Below are 19,314 nucleotides of genomic sequence, written 5' to 3'. Positions count from 1 at the left end.
GCAGTGTTTCAAAAACAACTTATTAAGTGCATATAAATGCCCATGGGATTGTTTCTTCTGGTGAGGAGGAGCTTCATGGGAGACCTTATCACTTTCTGCAATGATCTGAAAGGAGATTTTGGTTCTCCCACATGACTAGTGACAGGATGAGAGGGAGTGGCCTCAGGTTGTGCCAGGGGAGATTCAGGTTGAATGTGAGGAAAAATCTCTTCTCTGAAAGCAGTCAGGTGCTGGGACAGGATGCCCAGGGAGGTAGTTGAGTCACCTCCCTTGGAGGTGTTCAAGAAACATTTAGGTGTTACACTGAGAGACATGATATAATGCGGGAATATTGGTGGAGGTGGATGGTTGGACTGGATGATCTTAGAGGTCTTTTCCAACCTTGGTGATTTTATAATTTTTAGTTGAGTTAAATTTTTCTTTAGTTTTATGTATGTGTTTTTACAGAATAGGCTAATAGGTTGTCAAGTTATGTGAAATTCAGATTTTTTTTTTAACTTGACCTTGGTGTGAGGATGTAAGGCAAGTCCTCTTCTAAAGAGCTGTCCTAAGTGCTCCTTAAAGTCACTACCTGTCTTCAAGGAGAGACTACCTGAAATAACAGAATGAAAGGAAGACTGAAATAATAAATTCCTGAGGTTGCCTGCGATGGATAGCAGAAGTGTCCATTCATACCTTCATTTTGATTAATTTCTTCAGTTTCAAAATTCTTGTTTTTCCTGCTGTCCTGTAGTTTGCTATGTGGTTCCTTTTAAGGTTATTTCTTGCAGTCAAATCTAGTCTGTCATTTGCAAGAGTGGCAAATAATAGTGTATGCTAGTTTAGGTTATTTGATTCTGTTTGCCATAAAAGTCTGTATTTTTGACTTCAAGACCAAAAATAATCCTTCTAAATTTTGGTTTTACTGTCTTGCCTTTCTAACTGTACACAACTAAAAAATGTGTGAATCATAGTTCCTTACCAAATCTAGTTGGTACTGTCAAAGTCATTTGCATTCTGTAAGATATTAAGAGGGCCAGTAAGCAATGTTCCACCATAAATTAGTTTGTTTTTTTTTTCCATGTCAACTGTACCACATTGTGTTGGTTTTTTTTTTTTGAGCCTGTCCAGAAGTTGCTTTTAAGGAGCGTGTATGTTCTGGTGTAGGTATTACTATGAAAGGGCTCCAGTCAGTTACTGAAACTGCTTGCTTAAGTTGACAGTGTTGCTATTTTGAGCAAACCAGAAGATACTTGCTTTCTGTTGTTGATTATACCTGTACAATAGAATGGGACCTTAAGGACTCAACAAACTGCTTCAGTGAATATATAGGAACATCTAGCTGAGTGTGCTTTCTTATCTCGTGAACTTAAAGTTAACAGCTGCTAGTTACTGATTATTTTTTTTTTTTTTTAAAGGATGTTCTCACATTTAGTCCTAACTTCTTTTTCCCTTCTGGTAGGACTGCTATGAAGACTATCCTTATACTGTCATTTCAAACAAGAATACTGATCATTTAATATCGGATGGCTTAGATAATGAAATTAAAGGTATTTTTATAACTTCCTTCAAAACTTTAATGTGATAACTTTTATAGAGCTGCCTTGCATGCAATAGCAATCACTTGTGAGTGGTGGTCAAGTCTGGATGTGCACTTAAATGTAGTGCTACATTACAAGTGTTAACCTGTTTGGAACTTCATGAATAACTTTTAGAAAGTAATTTAATACATTAAGTGTTTCAAGTCTAGAAGCTTAATCAAGGTATAGAATAAATGTAAGGTACTCTATAAACGGAAATTGAAAAAAATACAGTAACTACAAACATTGCTTATTTTCTCTTAAGTAATTACAAATGGTAATTTTCTAAACGCACAGAGGTATGTAACCTCATGTCCACAAAGCAAAACAGTCATTCATCTACTAGATTGATGTTAATTTGGAGATGGACCTCATGAGATGTTTCAGTAAAATGAGATGAATAGTTAGGCTTGTCTAGACTTGTATACTATGATGTAAGTTGAATTTTTTTTCTTTTTAAAGGAAGAAGTGATTGGTTCTTGTGTGTCCACTGTAGCAATTGCTGCATTTCCATCTTTTCGTGAATGCTTGACTTTGAATTTAATTGTTTTCTTTGCAGAATTTTGAATAGTGAAAGCATTGAATGAAGTGAATGTAATGAAAATGACGTTTAAAACTGCGAATGTGTAAGTAATTCATATTTACAACATATTTACAAGGGTTTTGATGTTTCAATCTTTTTATAGATGGCCTGTCAAACAACTTCAAGACTCATCCCCTTCAACTGGATCATCCCAGCAGCAGTTTGGATAGCACTGACTATGTGAAGGCTACGACGTCGTTGCAGGAATCAAAGAAATCAAACTCTGGAGCACCTCATGGCGCTTGTTTAACACTCACGGATCATGATCGAATCAGGCAGTTCATACAGGAATTCACATTTAGGGGACTTTTGCCACATATAGAGAAGACCATTCGGCAACTTAATGATCAGGTCAGCATTTAGTCTTGTAATCAAAAGCAACAGTAGTATAATTCCAGCTACCCAACAGTCTCTTGAAATTATTACTTCCTTGTGCACCTAATGATTCAATTATCTTAGTGAAAGCTTTAAGAAAATTGAGGAGAAATAGATTCAAGTTTTTGTTTGATTGGTTTACTTTAAAAACAAACAACACACTGCTGAAAACAACACCTATACCAACAGAACTTCATTGCAAGGTGGCTCATTGTGAAAGCCTGCCTGAGCTGTTACAGGGTTATTTCTTTGCTTCTAAAATCTATGTTTTTACTGGATTACTCTAGAGTGAGGACCAAAATGTACTTTTCATTTCAACATTTGAACACACAAGAAAGCAGGAACATGTTTCTCCATCAATAATTGTCTCTAGAAAAGCTCCGTGCTTTAACTTCCAAGAGAAATGTATGGACATCCTAAATCATGCAATTCTGTTCGGGTATCACTAGCTGAGAATTAATCTCTCAAATTATGCTTTTTGGAACTGTGGTACCTAGGAGTCTTTCTTTGGAGCTGTGGTATCTTACGTAATGCGATGCCTTTGTTAAGGCAAGGACGTGCATTAAAATTATTCTCATCACAGTAAGATCCTTTCTTTTGTAGGCATTTCACTTCTATTTGGTCTTAAAGGGCTGTACCAATTGATTGACTTATATTAGTACCGTCAAATTACTGGATTTAGCAGTTGGCTTGTACCAAAATATCAACCTGCTAACTGAAATCTCAGTTTTAAATGAATTGTCTGGTTCTTCTATAGTTTACACTGAAGCTTGTTGATACTACACAGCTGCTCTGAGTTCTGGGATTTTGTTTATGCTGGCTGCTGTCTTACACTGTTTTAGTAACTGAAGTTTTAGGATGAAATAAAACATAGCTTATGGGTAGGAATGTAGTAATATATTCCTAATAACTGTAGGAAAAACATGATCTTAATATTTCATTTTTTTTAAAAATTACTTTTTAGAAGAGGTATAGCTTTATTAGACAAGGGGAGTGGTAATTCGTTGTTTGCAGTGTGGTGGTAGGTACTTCACATGATGATGGGAATAATGTTCTCTCTTGATAGATATTAATTAGTGTAAATTTCAGATTAAACCAATACCAAAATTTGATACTGTTAGATTCTAGCAAATACATCAAATCTTTTGCTTTTTTTCTTGATTGAAATGTTGTAGAATCAAAGAATGGTTTGGGTTGGAAAGAACCTTTAAGATCGTCTAGATTTGAGATCTTCATGTCTGAAGTTTACAGCAACAATAGTCAGTTTCAGATAGTTGAGGCTCATTATGTATGTGAATTGCAGCTTCAATCTGTGTCTGATTCATTCACTCAGTGTAGTGTTTTATTGAGGTTTTTTTTTCCTTCTGCTTTCAATTTGGGAAGCCTTAATAAGGCTTGGGTTTGTAGTTGGGCTTAACTTATGTTAATATTTCTTTTGCAGTGTTGTACTCCTAATTCATTGTCTCTTTGCAGTTAATATCCAGGAAAGGCTTAAGCCGATCATTGTTTTCTGCTACTAAAAAATGGTTTAGTGGAAGTAAGGTTCCAGAGAAAAGCATAAATGAACTGAAGAATACTTCTGGTTTGCTGTAAGTTGTTTCGGTCATTACCTTTAAATCTAAAAATGGGAATGCCACTCTGTCTTATGAGGAAAAGCCTGTATTAATGGTATTCTGCTAAGCAAACTGAAGTAGCAATATTGTAAATGGCTTGGAATGGTGGAGAAGTCATAAGTGTTATGCCTACCTTTGAATGATAAAGGTGTAGCAAGAACTTAGAAGGGATAAGAGAAAATGTTTATGTATTTTTCAGAGTAATACTAATAAGTGGAAGAATATGGCCTCCCGTAAGACATTTAAAAATCCTTATCAGTGTTTTGTTATTTAAGCCAAACACCGTGTAATGGGTATTTTTTAGACTTGTTCATGTGGTTATGCAACTTAACCCAGTGAAGTACTGAATACGTTACTTCTGCAGGTGCATTTTAGAGGTAAATTAAGGGGCATATCACACTTCATACAGCTGGTTTTATGCTAAATACATGTTTTAAATTTTACTAAAATATTTGTGGAGCCAAACTCAACATTCCTGAAACTTGCATACAACTTTAAATTTGTTTCGTCTTAAAGCTCACAAGCAAACTGTTACCGGTTTCAAAGACTGTAAAGTTTTATTCTTCCTTCAAGATCTCTTTAGCTCTAGCAGTTAATAATACCGAGCATTCTCAGTGATAATTGCATATTTGTTTTAGTGTTTCATTCAGAGAAATGATTCCTTTAAAAATTAGTGGGATAGCAAATCTTGTTTCATTGCTTTCTTGCTGATTAACCAAGTAACCAGTTAACATGGCAGAAAGGAAGTAGCTTTACTTTTCTTGATAAGTTACTTTTGGGTAACATTAAAGCAATGCTGATCTTATTCCTTGTCTTTGAATAGAAATTAAGATGAGAATAGAGTGTATCTTGCTTTATTTAATGCAATTATGACTTTAAATTTAAATATTTGTATTCATAGGTATCCCCCAGAAGCACCAGAGCTTCAAATCCGGAAAATGGCAGACTTATGCTTCTTGGTGCAACACTATGAACTTGCATATAGCTGTTACCATACAGCAAAGAAGGACTTCTTAAATGATCAGGCAATGCTTTATGCAGCTGGAGCGCTGGTTGGTACTTCATGTAACCTAAATGTATTTTCATAGTAATCAAAGTGCAATCCCTTCTGTCCACCATCTATAAAGGTATTTCTAAACTTGCTGTATCTTCAGCAAGTCTGAAGGTGCTCTCAAAACTGATAGCTACTATTTTATGATGGGAAGAATTGGGGATTTAATTTTTAAAATGTGAGATACAGAAAGGAGACTATCTGTAACGCAACCTCCAGGAAAAATAGATCTTAGAGTTATTAGACAAGAGACAAGTTTAAGTGGGAAATAATTTTATAGCGCTACTTAACAAAACGTTGACTTCTTGACATATACATCTCTCTAACTATGGTGGAGTACTTTTTTTTTTTTAATACTGAATTTTGTGGGATGTTCTTTGAGTGCATCATTACAGTGCAGGTTATCAGCAGTAACATTCTCATTCATTATTTCTCCTTGTGGATGGAGGTATGAGACTAGAATAATTTCCAGTAAAAAAAAGTTGGTATACTAGAGAAAGCAAGAAACTACTCTTTTAGCAATTCTGAGAAGCTGTTTTCTGGAACTTCAGTCTGGTTAACTCAGATTTAAAATTTTACTTTGTAGATCTATGAAGGCATTCTTTTCACAGTCCTATTTTGAATTAAAACAGTAACATATACTATATTCTTTGCAGTACAGAGAGTTGCATTGCATTTTGCTAATCTCAGAAGTTATCTTAATTTCTTAATGAATGGCTGATAGAGCTCTTGATAATTAGATTTTGAAACTTAAAATCTTTAGCTTCTGTAGAAGAACTTTGCTATTATGTCCCCATAAGAAAGGAGCTACTAGAGTAAAATAAAACTAAAATTTCCTTGGAAGCAGAAGAATGTAACGTCTTTTAAGAAAACTTAGATGATCCTCATTTTAGAAGAGATGCAGTGTTATCAGAAAAATAATTCCTGCAATAGAAAATTGACTCTTGGACTTACAAAGTAGTGCTTAAACATTGTTTCTTCATACTGTTGTGTGCTGTTGACTGAAAATCTTCTGTAAGTGTGTAACTTATGCTGCTGTCTGATTAATTCCAGGCAGAGTCATAAATAGACTATTGCATTAAACCTTATATCAGCTATAAAAGTGCACTTTAAACAGTGTATGTCAGCAATTGATTAGATATTTTGAGCTAGTAGCTGTTGAAATGTGTTTCTCAGTATTTTGATATTTACAGTTTGTTGAAAACAACTGTGGTGACTGTGCTGATTTGTCTTTGTAGGAAATGGCAGCAGTATCAGCATTTCTTCAGCCAGGAGCTCCTAGGCCTTATCCTGCTCATTATATGGAAACAGCAATTCAGACTTACCGAGATATCTGCAAGTATGTTGTTTACTTTTATACCAACCTAACGAAAGATGAAATTCCTGGTGGTTTAGCTTTCTTTTCCTGCACACTGGGAGTGCCAAATAAGTCATATAGTAAAATCATAGAATGGCTTGGGTTTGAAGGGAACTCGAGAGTCATCAAGCAGGGCTGCCAACCTCCATATCCTAATAGTAGATCACACTGCCCAAGGCCCCATCCAACCTGGCTTTAAACACCTTCAGGGACGGGGCATCCACAGCTTCCCTGTTCCAGCACCTCACCACTCTCTTGGTAAAGAACTTCCCCTGATATCCAGTGTAAATCTTCCCTCTCTCAACTTAAAACCACTTCTCCTACCCCTTTAAACCATTTTCCCCTGTTATCTACCCTTGAAAGGTAGAAGTGAGTTGACTTGCTTCGTTGACTCGCTTCCTGTTTATAGACTCCCTTTAGGTACTGAAAAACTGCAGTGAGGTCATCCCACGGCCTTCTCTAGGCTGAACAAGCCCAGCTCCCTCAGCCTGTCTTCATAGAGGAGTGCTCCAGCCCTTAAAATAAATAAATAAAAAATCAGAGGTCAATTACCTCTTAGAGGAAGATATGTTAGCTTATCTAGGAAGGAGATGTGCAGTGTTCTTAATAGAGTGCTTATTAAACTTGTTTCTCATGGTCTGATTTCTTGTTTGTCAGATCGTTTAGTTGTCTGGGTTATTTTACTTGGTGTTCTGTAAACATAATGCATCCAAAAACACTTCCTGGCTTTGAATAGTAAAAAGAAATAAATACCCTTCTTATAGTAGGGTGACGAACTTAATGGTACAAGTGTCAATATGTGTTTTGCAGGGGCAAAGTTTTTCGTAGTTTCTTTTTGAGAAGTATTTATTAACATTGTTGTTTTTTGTTTCAGGAACATGGTTCTGGCTGAACGCTGTGTACTACTTAGTGCTGAAATCTTAAAAAGTCAGAGCAAGTATTCAGAAGCAGCTGCTCTTCTGATTCGTTTAACCAGTGAGGTAAAACAGTAGCTTTTTCCACCTTTTTCCCCACTTTTTTTCCCCACTCTTGTCTTCCTTCTACCCAAATGCTTCTTGGTGACATTTTAATTCTTGTTCTAGGATACTTGCTATCCAAGATAGCAAATGACCAGGTATAAAGTTTGAAGTGAAGAAAACTATTTATTCACCTTCCTGGTGAAGGAACTAGTACTTTTATTTTTGTTCCTCTCATGCTGTGATTTGCTTGAACTAGGTGTTTAAAAACACCTGCTGAATGTGCATTTGATGTCTGCTTATATTTTGTATGTATTAAATTCAATTTAAGAATTCATTTGTTAAAAATATTAGTGTAGCTTACTAGACCTCGAATGAATACTGTCCCACATGTAATCACACATTCTCAATTGTTTAAGTAACAAAGCTAAAACTGCAGCTTAGTTACTGTGAATCTTTAGAATTTTACTGTGTAGGTGAAAGTTAGCCTGAATGCTTCTGTAGTATTTGATTGGTTTAATGTAAGCGTGGAAATAGCTCTGAATTGTCCACAAAGGGTCTTGTTATGTTACTACTGGTATTACATTTGTTTGCATTTTTTTTCAAGCATCTTCTGTGTAGTTTGGAGGAAAGTCTTAACTGGCAGTTAATTCTGGCTTTGTAGCCAGCTGCACCAAATGTGGTACTTCTGAGGCTTTCCCCAGAATTTATTAAGCTTGGAATAAATTTGCTTAGTTCTGTAAGATATTCTCTCAAGTGTCTTTGTAGCTGTATTTTGGCCCTTTCAACTTAAGCTTGGTACTAAAAATTCTATGTGAGCATATATGTTTATGTAAGGAATTTAAATGCTGCAAGTTGTATGCAGCCATTTTGCTACTTTAAATTTAATGTGGTATGCTTGCGTTACTGTTTGGCAGAAGCAAGGGAAATCTTTGTAGGATACTGTAAAGTTGTCTCTAAGTGTATTTGTAGTCTAGACATGTACTTGGACATTGTTAACAGTAGTAGAGTTCAGTAGTGCTAAGTAGATCCTGTTTGGATTGGTTAGAGTAATATAGCTTTGTTTTGGCATGAGAGGAGAAGGTGGTAATGGTAAGAAGTGTGTTTCTCTATAAGAAGGAATTCTTGTTCTTGTCATCTAAATTCACTAAGTTACACTTAAATGTTTTTCCTTAATCCTATTAAAGCTTACTGTTTGTTTCTAGTATCTGCAGAGGGAGGGAAAAGGTAGAATGCTTCAGATTTGTGGCGTGAGTAACTGAAGAGGAGGAAAGCTTTGTCTCGCCACTCATAAAGAAGCAGGTTGATAAATCTCCTTTGGGGAAATAGTAGCACATCTGGTTATGACAATGATTGTACCTGTAACAAAGTGAAAAATACTTTTAGTCTTAATTTCTTTTATATGCATACATACAATGTAAAATGCTTCTCAATTTTATAGCAGTTAAAGCTTTTTTTTTCCTGTTAGCATTAAAACAGACTACAGATATATTTACATTTATATTTGACTTTGAGGTTAATTCTCTTTTCTCTTTTAAATAGGATTCAGATCTTCGTAGTGCGCTTCTGTTAGAGCAGGCAGCACATTGCTTTATAAACATGAAAAGTCCCATGGTCAGAAAGTTTGCATTTCATATGATACTGGCTGGCCATAGGTTTAGTAAAGCAGGACAGGTGAGTATTATCTTTCCAGATGGAAAATATCAGGTTTTTTGTACTTCATCTGAATAGAATGTTATTATGGGAAAAGATACTTAGCTTCTAGTGTTTTTGTTAGTTAGAAGTATTGAGCTCAGTAATAATTTAAAAATGATTTCTGCATTAATCTTTTACATCTGTATTTAAAATGATGCTGAAGATCACTAACTTGAAATTTAGTGATGTTTTTGATTTCTGGGTTTCAATTTTATACCCAAATAAAAAAATCTCATATCGTACTGTATGAAGTATTATCTCTAGTCATGAAATGATTGAGTTGCAGAAGTTAGGGTTTTGCTAACAGCTATTAGAATAATAACAAAATTTAGCCTGTTTTCCTGGTGTCTTAGCTATATGCAGTGGAGAGGTCAATGTGTATGAATACACAACAAAATGGCATTTAGTTATGACTGCTTAAACTCAATTAACAATTAAACCAATGCAAATGAGTTTTACTTTCACTCATCTTACAGTGTAGGCAACTTTAACTTTGTGATAAACTGAATTTGAACATGTCTTATATGCTTTATATTTGTCTCAGTTGTGTAATGGACTCTACAGACAACTTGTTTGGTTTCTTTTGAGGTTAGTCACTAGAGTTCAGTTCTGAAGCTGTAATCTTGTTTTGTATGTACTGCAGGGCTGTTGCTTAACTTGCTCTGGATTTTGTCTTATGTGGTTTTTTTTTTTGGAAGACAGCAGTTGAATGGAAATGAAAGTTCAGTTAGTGAATGAAATGTATTAAGTATAGCTAGGTCTTGAAGCTTGGCAATAGAGCTCTGCAAACTCTAGGAGTCTAAAGCAACACAGAACACTTTTAATAAGTAGTCTTCTCTTATTTGTTTTAACTTACTGCCTGTTACTACTCTTTAAAAACATGAACTTTGTGCAAGGCAGGCACTGTACTGTAGGAGCCAACAGTACTTCTGTGCTTATGTTAACACTGACCAGACACTGTGAGGTGCAGTTCTGCAAATACTATGCTTAGCTTAGTGTGGTTGGTAAATACTTCTGACTTGCTGTTCAGTCCTCCTGACACTACAATTACAATGTTTGCTTAATAATCTTACTTTTTTTTTCCTTTTTCTTTTATTTATTTATTTTTTTTTCCAGAAAAAGCATGCCTTACGTTGCTACTGCCAAGCAATGCAGGTTTACAAAGGAAAAGGCTGGTCTCTTGCAGAAGATCATATTAACTTCACTATTGGTCGTCAGTCATTTACACTTCACCAGCTTGATAACGCCGTGTCTGCCTTCAGGCATATTTTGATCAATGATAGTAAACAACCTCCAGCTCAGCAAGGAGCTTTTTTAAGAGAATATCTCTATGTTTATAAGGTAAATATCTTTTTTTTTTTCAGTGCCTGGAGAGGTCAGCAATTCTGTTCACAGCAGTTCTGTATTATGTTATCAAATGATTTTCTGTCATACCTGCTTTGTGACTGGGTCATGTTTTTTCTCCAGTTGATATGTTCATTTTTTTTCCTTTAGATTTCAAAAAACAAACTTGCTGTATCTGATGTGTGCATTAAGTTCATTTCCATTGGAGTACTAGTGTGACTCCTATAATGTGTTTTTATTCAGTTAATGTTTCATTTTGATGTTCATGGCTGAATTGCAATTTGTGACAGATCTTCCCCCTAGAGGAAAAGAATCTGTTTTATTTTGATCTCTTTATAGAAGACTTAGGTTTTTTTTGATAGTATATCTTTGTTAAAGACTAGGTAAATGTGTTACTTGCTGATGCCACTGATAAAATATTTGGTTTTGATTCTTGATAGATCTTGTGGTGCCTGTTTATCTCACGTGTAGTTTTAAGCTTCACAACAGTAGAAGGTTTTCTGAATTATAAGCTATCTTTCAATTATTTATTACTTAGCATAATTCTGATTGGTACTGAAAATTGGGAAAAGTGGTTGTTCTTAAAGCTGCTGCATTTTGATTACTTGCTTAAGGCAAATAAATTCTGATCTACTTTCTGAGTAGATAGAAAAAGCAATTCTTAAATTTTTTTTTTACTAGGTAAACATAAATTCATTTTTCTCCTAAAAAAATTCATGAGTAGCAGTCTTTCTTTTTCCTCTCAAAGAAGTGTAGTCTCAGCAGGAGGATGCCACCTTTTTAGTGCATTGTGTTTTTTTTTTTTGATACCTTGAATTTTTACCTGGCAGGGTACAAAATTATTGCAACTGTTTATAATAACAAACACCTATCCAAAGTGCAGGTTTTTGTTACAGACATGATTATTTGTCCACAAACATGCTTTTATGGCAGCTCTTTAGCAATTCAGCAGCAAGAGATTAGCATGAATATTGCTGTTTTAAAACAAACAAACAACAAAAAAAAACTGAGTTGAATCCAGCCAACCTCCTCTGGTACTGTGAAGTGCTCCCTATCCCTGTTGTAGTAAAATTAATCTATCTTAAACTTAAGTAAATAATTGAATTAATGTGGAAGTTCATGGGTGATTCTGCCATATGCCTCACAGGATGTTTATTAGTTAATTAGTGATAACTCTACACAACTTGTAGCCTTGCAGCTACTTTCTATCTTTTAAACCTTACAAATAGAACTTATGTCCTGTTTACTAACTTGTGGTAGACCTTTTTTGAGACTGGTATTTAAAGCCCACAAGTCAGCTGTGCTGAAAGTCTATATAATGGTGGTGGTATAGTGAACGCAGCTTTTCCAGTCTGGTGTTAGACAAGCTTCACATAATTAAACTTGCAACAGCCATGAATCCACAACACTTAGTGTGCTGGATTCAAATGTTTTTTTTTTTGGTATGGACTTCTTGAGCTTTAAGATACTATTGAGAGAAAATATTATTTAAAGAGTGTCAAGACAGAATGAACTCTCAAAGGAGTTAATATGAAATGATTCAATTTGCCTAAACATCAATTGCATAAAACTCAATCTCCTTATCATTCAAACGCTGCCAACATGCAGCATGTACGTCAGGTATATATGTATTGACATGACACTGTTTTCCTCCCTTATTCCAGAATGTAACCCAGCTATCACCTGATGGTCCTTTACCACAACTTCCTTTGCCATATATTAACAGCTCAGCAACACGTGTTTTCTTTGGGCATGATCGAAGACCAGCGGAAGGTTAGAAAATTTTGTTAACAGCTTTTAAATCCCTTATCTATAGAAGTAAAACAGTATGCAAGTTCTTAAAAATAAATAAATAAATAATCTCTTGTTACGTAAAAACTATTGTAGCGAGGTAACAAGTAGGATTCCAAAAAGAAAAGCTTCAGCTTAGTAATTACTCTCTAAATGACTTCAGATTTCCTGTATGGATATGAAATCCACATACGCAAGTGTGCTGGATGCCATTATTTTTCACAGCCTGTAGACTTCAATGCAAGCTTATAATGAACTTCATTAAAGGGATTTATAATGTTGAGCAAATAGGAAGTGCTAGTGCCAGTACTAGAAATGAGCTTTCAAGTTAACTTTCTCTAGGTTTAAGTCTTTAGAACACTGTGATTCCTGAATGTAAAGCATCTTGAGTGGAAATTCTTATGTAGACTGTGGAACTGAATGCTCGCGGAAGGTGAAAATAAACCATAAGCGAGTATGCCACATAGCATGCTAAAATCATGGGATTCCACACTTTGCAAATGAAAATATACTGTAATGATCATCAGTATTGTCTTCCATATGTGCATTTCAAAATATCACTGTCAATCCAGTGACCAGTTGAATAATGTGGAAAGTGGTGACGATTGAGAAAATAAATATTTCTTAACAATACCTACCAAATTTTTAGTGCAGTCCTTTTGGCAACTGTTGAGTGCCACTGCTTGCCTTATTCTTCCTAGGTGAAAAGCAAGCAGCGACGCATGTAAGTCTGGATCAGGAGTATGACTCAGAATCATCACAACAGTGGAAGGAGCTTGAGGAGCAGGTTGTGTCTGTGATCAACAAAGGAGTAATACCTTCAAATTTTCAACCAACGCAGTTTTGTTTAAACCGTTATTCGGATAACTCCAGGTTTCCACTTGCTGTGGTAGAAGGTAAAGCTGGAATTTATTCATTTATCCCTGGATTATATTTGTACAGTACAGTACTGCTGTACTGAAAGTTTTTATGCAGTTGGCCTTTTGAGTTTGTTGAACTTTCAGATTGTGATGGGGGTAGCTTGTTCTCATTATTTCCTTGCATTCCTTTAATAGAACCTATAACTGTAGAAGTCTCCTTCCGAAACCCACTGAAGGTTCCGCTGTTGTTGACTGACCTTTCACTGCTGTGGAAATTTCAGCCGAGAGACTTCAGTGCTAAAAATGAGGGAGCAGCAAAAGATCCAGTAAGGGAAAGAGTTTTGGCTTTTTCAACCTAAACCTGACAACTACATTTATGGAATTTAAGTTTTCAAATTCTCATAGTGTAAAAGCACTTGACTTCAGTGTAGATTTAAAAGGGGGGGAGGGAAGTTAATTAATATGAATTCTTATGAATCACTTAAATTTTCCCATATCCACAGGGCACAAAGCATTCTGATTTAAGTTTTTCTGTAATGAGTATTATAAAGCCTAATGTAAAGCAAAATACTTAAACATCTTGTTCTATGTGTGGCATACCTATCAAGTCACCTTGACCAATAGGCACCTTGACCAACAGAAATGACTGGCAGAGTTAAGAAATGTTTTATCTAAGCCTCTTTCTTACGCTCGCTACGTTGAACGTAGCGAAGACTGTGTTCTGAGAGATGGTGCTGGTGCAACACAGGAACAGCTAGATACATCTACTAGAATTTAAAATTAATATTTTTAATATTGTGGGTGCTCTGCTAATTACTGTTTAATTTGACACTTAAACTAATATTGCCAAAGCTCTTTTAAGGACTCTTGTAAATACCATATTTTGAAGATCTTAATACTGCATATATTAGAACGCATTTTAGTAAAATTGTTAATTATGTGGGTTCTTAAACAAATGTAGTGATCTGTAGATGTGCTGCAGGTTAGACACTTCAGGTTTCATATGAATAAGTCTCAATGATTACCATACGTCTGCCCTTCTATCTGGTCTGTACTACTACTGCAGTGATGCTACAAATACTTTTGTATCAGTGAAAATATAAATTTGAGCCGTTTTCACCAGGAATTCTTAAATTTCTCTCTTAAGGAAAAGTTTGCTGAGTTCTCAGCTGCTGCTTCAATTCAGGAAGGCAGTCTGCTATCTGAAATACATGCTTGCTTTTTCCTCGAATGTTCTAGAAATACTGCAAGAAATAATATTTAATGACACTTTTTCTGCTCAGGAGTAATATCTGAAAAGCTCTTTCTTTTCAGGGAACATGTGATGATGATATGATAGGAACAGAAGCAATAGCAGAATTTCTAATTAATAGTGAGGAGACAAAAATGGTAAGTAGTGTACTTCATTCAGGACCGAAAAGACTGTTTTTAAAACTTTGAGATAGGGTAGAGTTCAGACTTGTGATCTGAACTCCTGGTAAAATTTAGGAAATCTTACTTATGTGTGAAGAACTGGATCTTTTAAATCTTATCCATGTGTATAAATATCCAAAAAGAAAATGTAATAGGACGAAAGGCATTGGGCATGAGCTGAAATGTGGAGTGTTCTGTCTGAACATTAGAAAATAACCTTTACTGTGCAGGCTACAGAGCACTGGCACAAGCTACCCATGGAGGTTGTGGAGTCTCCCTCAGAGATGTTCACAACCTAACTGGGCAAGCAGCTCTAGGGGATCCTGCTTAAGCAGAGCTGTTAGACAAGGTGACCTCGAGGTCCCTTCCAACCAAAGCAATTCTGATATTCTGCCTCTGTTCAAGTTAATTTTTGTTACAACTTAGGATTCTTTCCTAATGTGACAGACGCTTCCCAGTAAATGTCTTAGTTATTGTCTGTGGTTGCATCTAATGCAACAATAAAGTATCAAAAGTAGCCATGATTCGCTTAAATAATTGGACATTTAAATGTAATAATACTTTTTTAGTAGCAACAACAACAAAAATTTAACATATCTCCACAGGCGAGACTAAAGCTCTTTCCCCATCAAACAGGGGAGCTACATATTCTGGGAGTCGTTTATAATCTTGGCACTGTTCAGGGTACTGTGACATTAGATGGGATAGATCCTTCTATTGGATTACAGTCAGGTAAGTACATTGTTCCCTCGAGTGTGTCTCTGGAAAGGGGAAATGTGGATTCCATGGAGTAGAACTAAATCCTGTTTAATATTTGACTGTTATGTTGCAAAGTCTGTGTTCAGATAAAGAGACAGAAATGGGAAATAACTGGAACAGGAAACTAATGAATTGACACCTGTAGGAATCCTGTGAGAAAGGAAATAACTTCTGCCAGATGCATTCTTCTGCTACTTTTAAATCTATGGAAATTATGAAAAAATGAAAACATTCCACCTAGGGTATCTGTAACAAGTTTTGACTCCTTTGCCATTTATTTTTTTTCCCCAACTTTTGTCTCAATGTTTCACTGAAGTTCTTGGTATAAATAACCACATTTAAGTTTATCTGATAGTAGTTCTTTTGTTTTTATTTCCTTTCCTTTATATTAATGTATAAACGCTTTAATTGCATGCTGCTAAATCTGCTTTGTTAAGACCTTAAGTTTAAGTCTGACACACTAAAGAAAACTTAGTTCTTGGATAAAATGAGGATTAAAATACTTGAATTAACATACTTGAAAATGTCTAAAAGAAATGATGAAGCTTGATCAGCTATCTCTGAAGTGAAAATCTTCTGGCTGATTCTCTGGAATAAAAATCATTTGAAGAGTGCTGGCCTGCTTTTGAAATGGTTAATGCTATTTTTCTTCTAGCTTAGAAATTAGAAAATTAAATAAATTAATCACATTCACTCAGTAATTTTCCCACTCAATTTGATGTTCCTATTCTCTTTGCTGACAGAACTGTAAGCATTTATAGAGGGCAGAGTTAGTTTACAACAACATGTATCTGGCTATCTTAACTTGCAGTAGCAGTGTGTTCTGTCGCAGTAGTTCTGTAAGTGATGCTGTTTAATCAGTCCACAGTAACAAAAAAAAAAGGGAAGTTCTGATCACTTTTTCTAAAAAAATTACTTGAGGTATTAAAAAAAAAAAGAACTTTTCAAAATTCTTTCAGGGAAATTTGTCTCCAATGGGTTATCTGTACGAGGACGACAAGACTTAGAAATCCAAGGGCCTCGACTTAATAACACAAAAGAAGAAAAAACATCTATTAAGTATGGACCTGATCGGCGTTTAGATCCCATTATTACAGAAGAAATGCCTTTGTTGGAGGTATGCAGTTATTTTTCTATTCATAGTATTGAGCAAATTGCTGAATGTAGAGCTACAGTGTTTCAAACAACAAATTCATAAACCTTGTTAATGTTTAAATTTTTCCTGCTAATTGATGACCTGTTAGCACCAAGTCTCTGTCTTGTTTTCCAAGAGAAACTTACGGCCTTCCAATTAAGTTTTGAAATTGTCACAGTCCTCTTAGAATGTTTGGTTTGCAGTATTTGTAGCCAAATTACTATGGGACGTAGGCAAGAGGCAGGAAAGGTTTTTTGGTTTGTTTGCCATATGTCCAGAATACTTCAAGTCTGTTGATTAAAACAGTGATTTTATTTTTTTTTTCCTGGAGTCATTAAAGTGATCTACCTAGTTAATGACAGCACTTATAGTTTAAGTGTTTTGGTTGTTGTTTTTTTTATGCCTGTTGTAGTTGATAATTTGTTTTGGTAATTTGGTTCGATGTTCAGAATCTTTTCCTCCTGTTCTTTCCAATACAGGTGTTCTTTATAAACTTTCCTACAGGACTTCTCTGTGGAGAAATCAGAAAAGCATATGTAGAGTTTGTGAATGTGAGCAAGTGTCCTCTTACAGCGCTGAAAGTTGTGTCCAAGCATCCAGAATTTTTTACTTTTGGTGCAAATACTGCTGTTCTAACGCCACTAAGTCCTTCTGCTTCTGAAAACTGTAGTGCTTACAAGACTGTTGTGACAGATCCTACCTCTGTGCGTACCGCACTGCTATCTTCAGCTTCTTCTGTAGACTTTGGGGTTGGCACGGGAGGTCAGCCTGAGGTAATACATGTCCCACTTCCTGACTCGATTCTTCTTCCTGGGGCATCAGTGCAGCTGCCAATGTGGTTACGGGGACCAGATGAAGAAGGAGTTCATGAAATAAACTTTTATTTTACTATGAAAGTATTAAAAGACACTCAAAAATGTGGTAAGTTATCTACTTTTTTCCTGACCTACTTGCTGGGATGTTAATAATAAGCACATTAACATGAACTTTAAACTTAATGAGTTGCAGTAAAGATGTTCAAGTGGCTTGTCTGTAATTTTAAGATAATATTTCTACAGTGTTATTTGATTTCTGTATGAAGTTGTACATGAAGTTTGATTTACACACTGTGTTTTATGGAATATTGCTTTTCTTTTTGTTTTTTTTTATATTCTTGAGACAGTGAGCAGTTGAGTTTGATACCACAAGCTAACAGTATTTTCATTGAATTGAACTTTACTTATTACTTAGTCTCAAGTTCTGCCCTTGTTCCAGGCTATAAAGACTCAGGAGAACTTTTCTGAGAAACTAGTTCTTCAGAGATTCTGGAGTAAATAATTATTTATTCCAGAAAGTGAAGACATCAGCATTTAGAAAGCCATAGCATAGTTTTATCAAACAGTTAAATTAGGAAATGAAGACTCTCTTACTCCTTTCTTCAACTCTTCTATACTGTTTCTACAAGACTACCTTACAGTTGTTACAGTTCAAGGCTAGAGCTGAAAATTAAGTTTTAACAAGCTTTTAGTTTTCAGCTTTGTAGGAAAACTGGTTGCAGACTTAAGTGTAATTATTTAATTCTCTGAGGGTAATTCTACTACGGAGCTGTGTGTTTCGATTTGTTTGTTGGGAGAAATGTGCCTCAGCCTGCATTAAGCAGCAGCACAGGCTAGAAGGAATACATCTGTTGGGTCAGGATTGGGGATCTGTGGTAGTATACGGTTTCAGGATGATGGTGTGTTAGGTGAGCTGTAGTCCAGTGTACTTAATGTCAGCTTGTGGCTGGAGATTGTTTTCCTGGTTATTTCTGACAAGGAAGCTGAACTCGTGCTGGGACACTGCTTTATCATGTAAACCAAAGCAATGTAAGCTGAAGATGGTCAAGAGTAGATCAACATATTCCTGGAATCAAATTACTAGTTGTTCCTTCACCATTCCTTCAGACTTAAAACTGGCATTTCAGAAAAAACAGACAAATTTTCATTTGGCTTTATTCTCTATTCCTATAGGTTAGCTTATAAATTTTCTTGTTTGTTGTGGCTTTTTTTCCAAAGAATGGAGCTTATTTCTCCTTTGATTTCATAAAATTCAGGAAGTGGTGTGTTGGAGATATGGAATACGGTTACTTAGAGACTGTATTTATTCCCTACTGTGTTGAATTTTCCAGGGAGAGTTAAATATGTGAAATTGTCTAATGCTCTGTAGACTGACCATGATTCTTAAATTTCTGAAGGGTAGTTTAATTTGTGCCACTTGTAAGTTACGCTGACACCTGTATATCACTGAGGATTGTCTGTAAAACTTAAGCTTATCCTATGGATCCTATATGATACTTTATTGAAATACAGTTTAGGAAACCAACGATACCTTTTTTTATTCTCTTGAGACAGAAGTATTACACTCATGTAATTAGCAGACAGCACATGTCAAATGTATACACACCTCTATTTCCATATGAATGCTACTGTAGTGAAAAAGCTTGTGTGTTTTTATGGGGTCCATGAAGTTTATGTATCTTCAGTAATGCAGGAAGGTAACTTTTGTGAAGGTCTTGCTGGCCTCAGGGTTGAATGCCTGTGAAAAGAAGCAGAATAGAACTGGTTCTCAAAGTAAACTTTGGAAACTCTTGATTTTGTCAGAATTTGTTCAATGCGATAGTATTCTGAGATCTTTAGTGAATGTTTCTGCAGGAGATGTGACTAACTACCAGAGGGTCTTCTATGGTTTGTTTGCTGGGAAAAATGTATTTTGTGGTGACATTAAATGGCCTTATCATTTCCCTGTGTCTTACCTGAAATATTAACAGGGTGTTTTTCAACGTGATATCATGAAACCACTATTTCT

At 35.5% G+C, this 19,314-nt stretch overlaps 1 protein-coding gene across 1 annotated transcript in view; it reads left to right on the top strand.

Annotated features, from left to right (window-relative positions):
• TRAPPC8 (trafficking protein particle complex 8) overlaps positions 1-19,314 on the top strand; it is a 48,698-nt gene that overhangs the window by 13,150 nt on the left and 16,234 nt on the right. Inside the window, 16 exon segments of the mRNA XM_010708891.3 lie at positions 1,442-1,529; positions 2,246-2,493; positions 3,991-4,106; positions 5,032-5,182; positions 6,420-6,520; positions 7,413-7,518; positions 9,037-9,168; positions 10,306-10,530; positions 12,198-12,306; positions 13,026-13,220; positions 13,380-13,510; positions 14,499-14,573; positions 15,203-15,329; positions 16,316-16,473; positions 16,971-17,370; positions 17,373-17,412. Of these exon segments, the coding sequence (XP_010707193.1) occupies positions 1,442-1,529; positions 2,246-2,493; positions 3,991-4,106; positions 5,032-5,182; positions 6,420-6,520; positions 7,413-7,518; positions 9,037-9,168; positions 10,306-10,530; positions 12,198-12,306; positions 13,026-13,220; positions 13,380-13,510; positions 14,499-14,573; positions 15,203-15,329; positions 16,316-16,473; positions 16,971-17,370; positions 17,373-17,412 (2,402 nt within the window).

The sequence above is a fragment of the Meleagris gallopavo genome, chromosome 3 (assembly GCF_000146605.3).
Source record: "Meleagris gallopavo isolate NT-WF06-2002-E0010 breed Aviagen turkey brand Nicholas breeding stock chromosome 3, Turkey_5.1, whole genome shotgun sequence".
Classification (NCBI taxonomy): Eukaryota; Metazoa; Chordata; class Aves; order Galliformes; family Phasianidae; genus Meleagris; species Meleagris gallopavo.
This window is presented reverse-complemented; position numbering and strand designations above follow the sequence as displayed.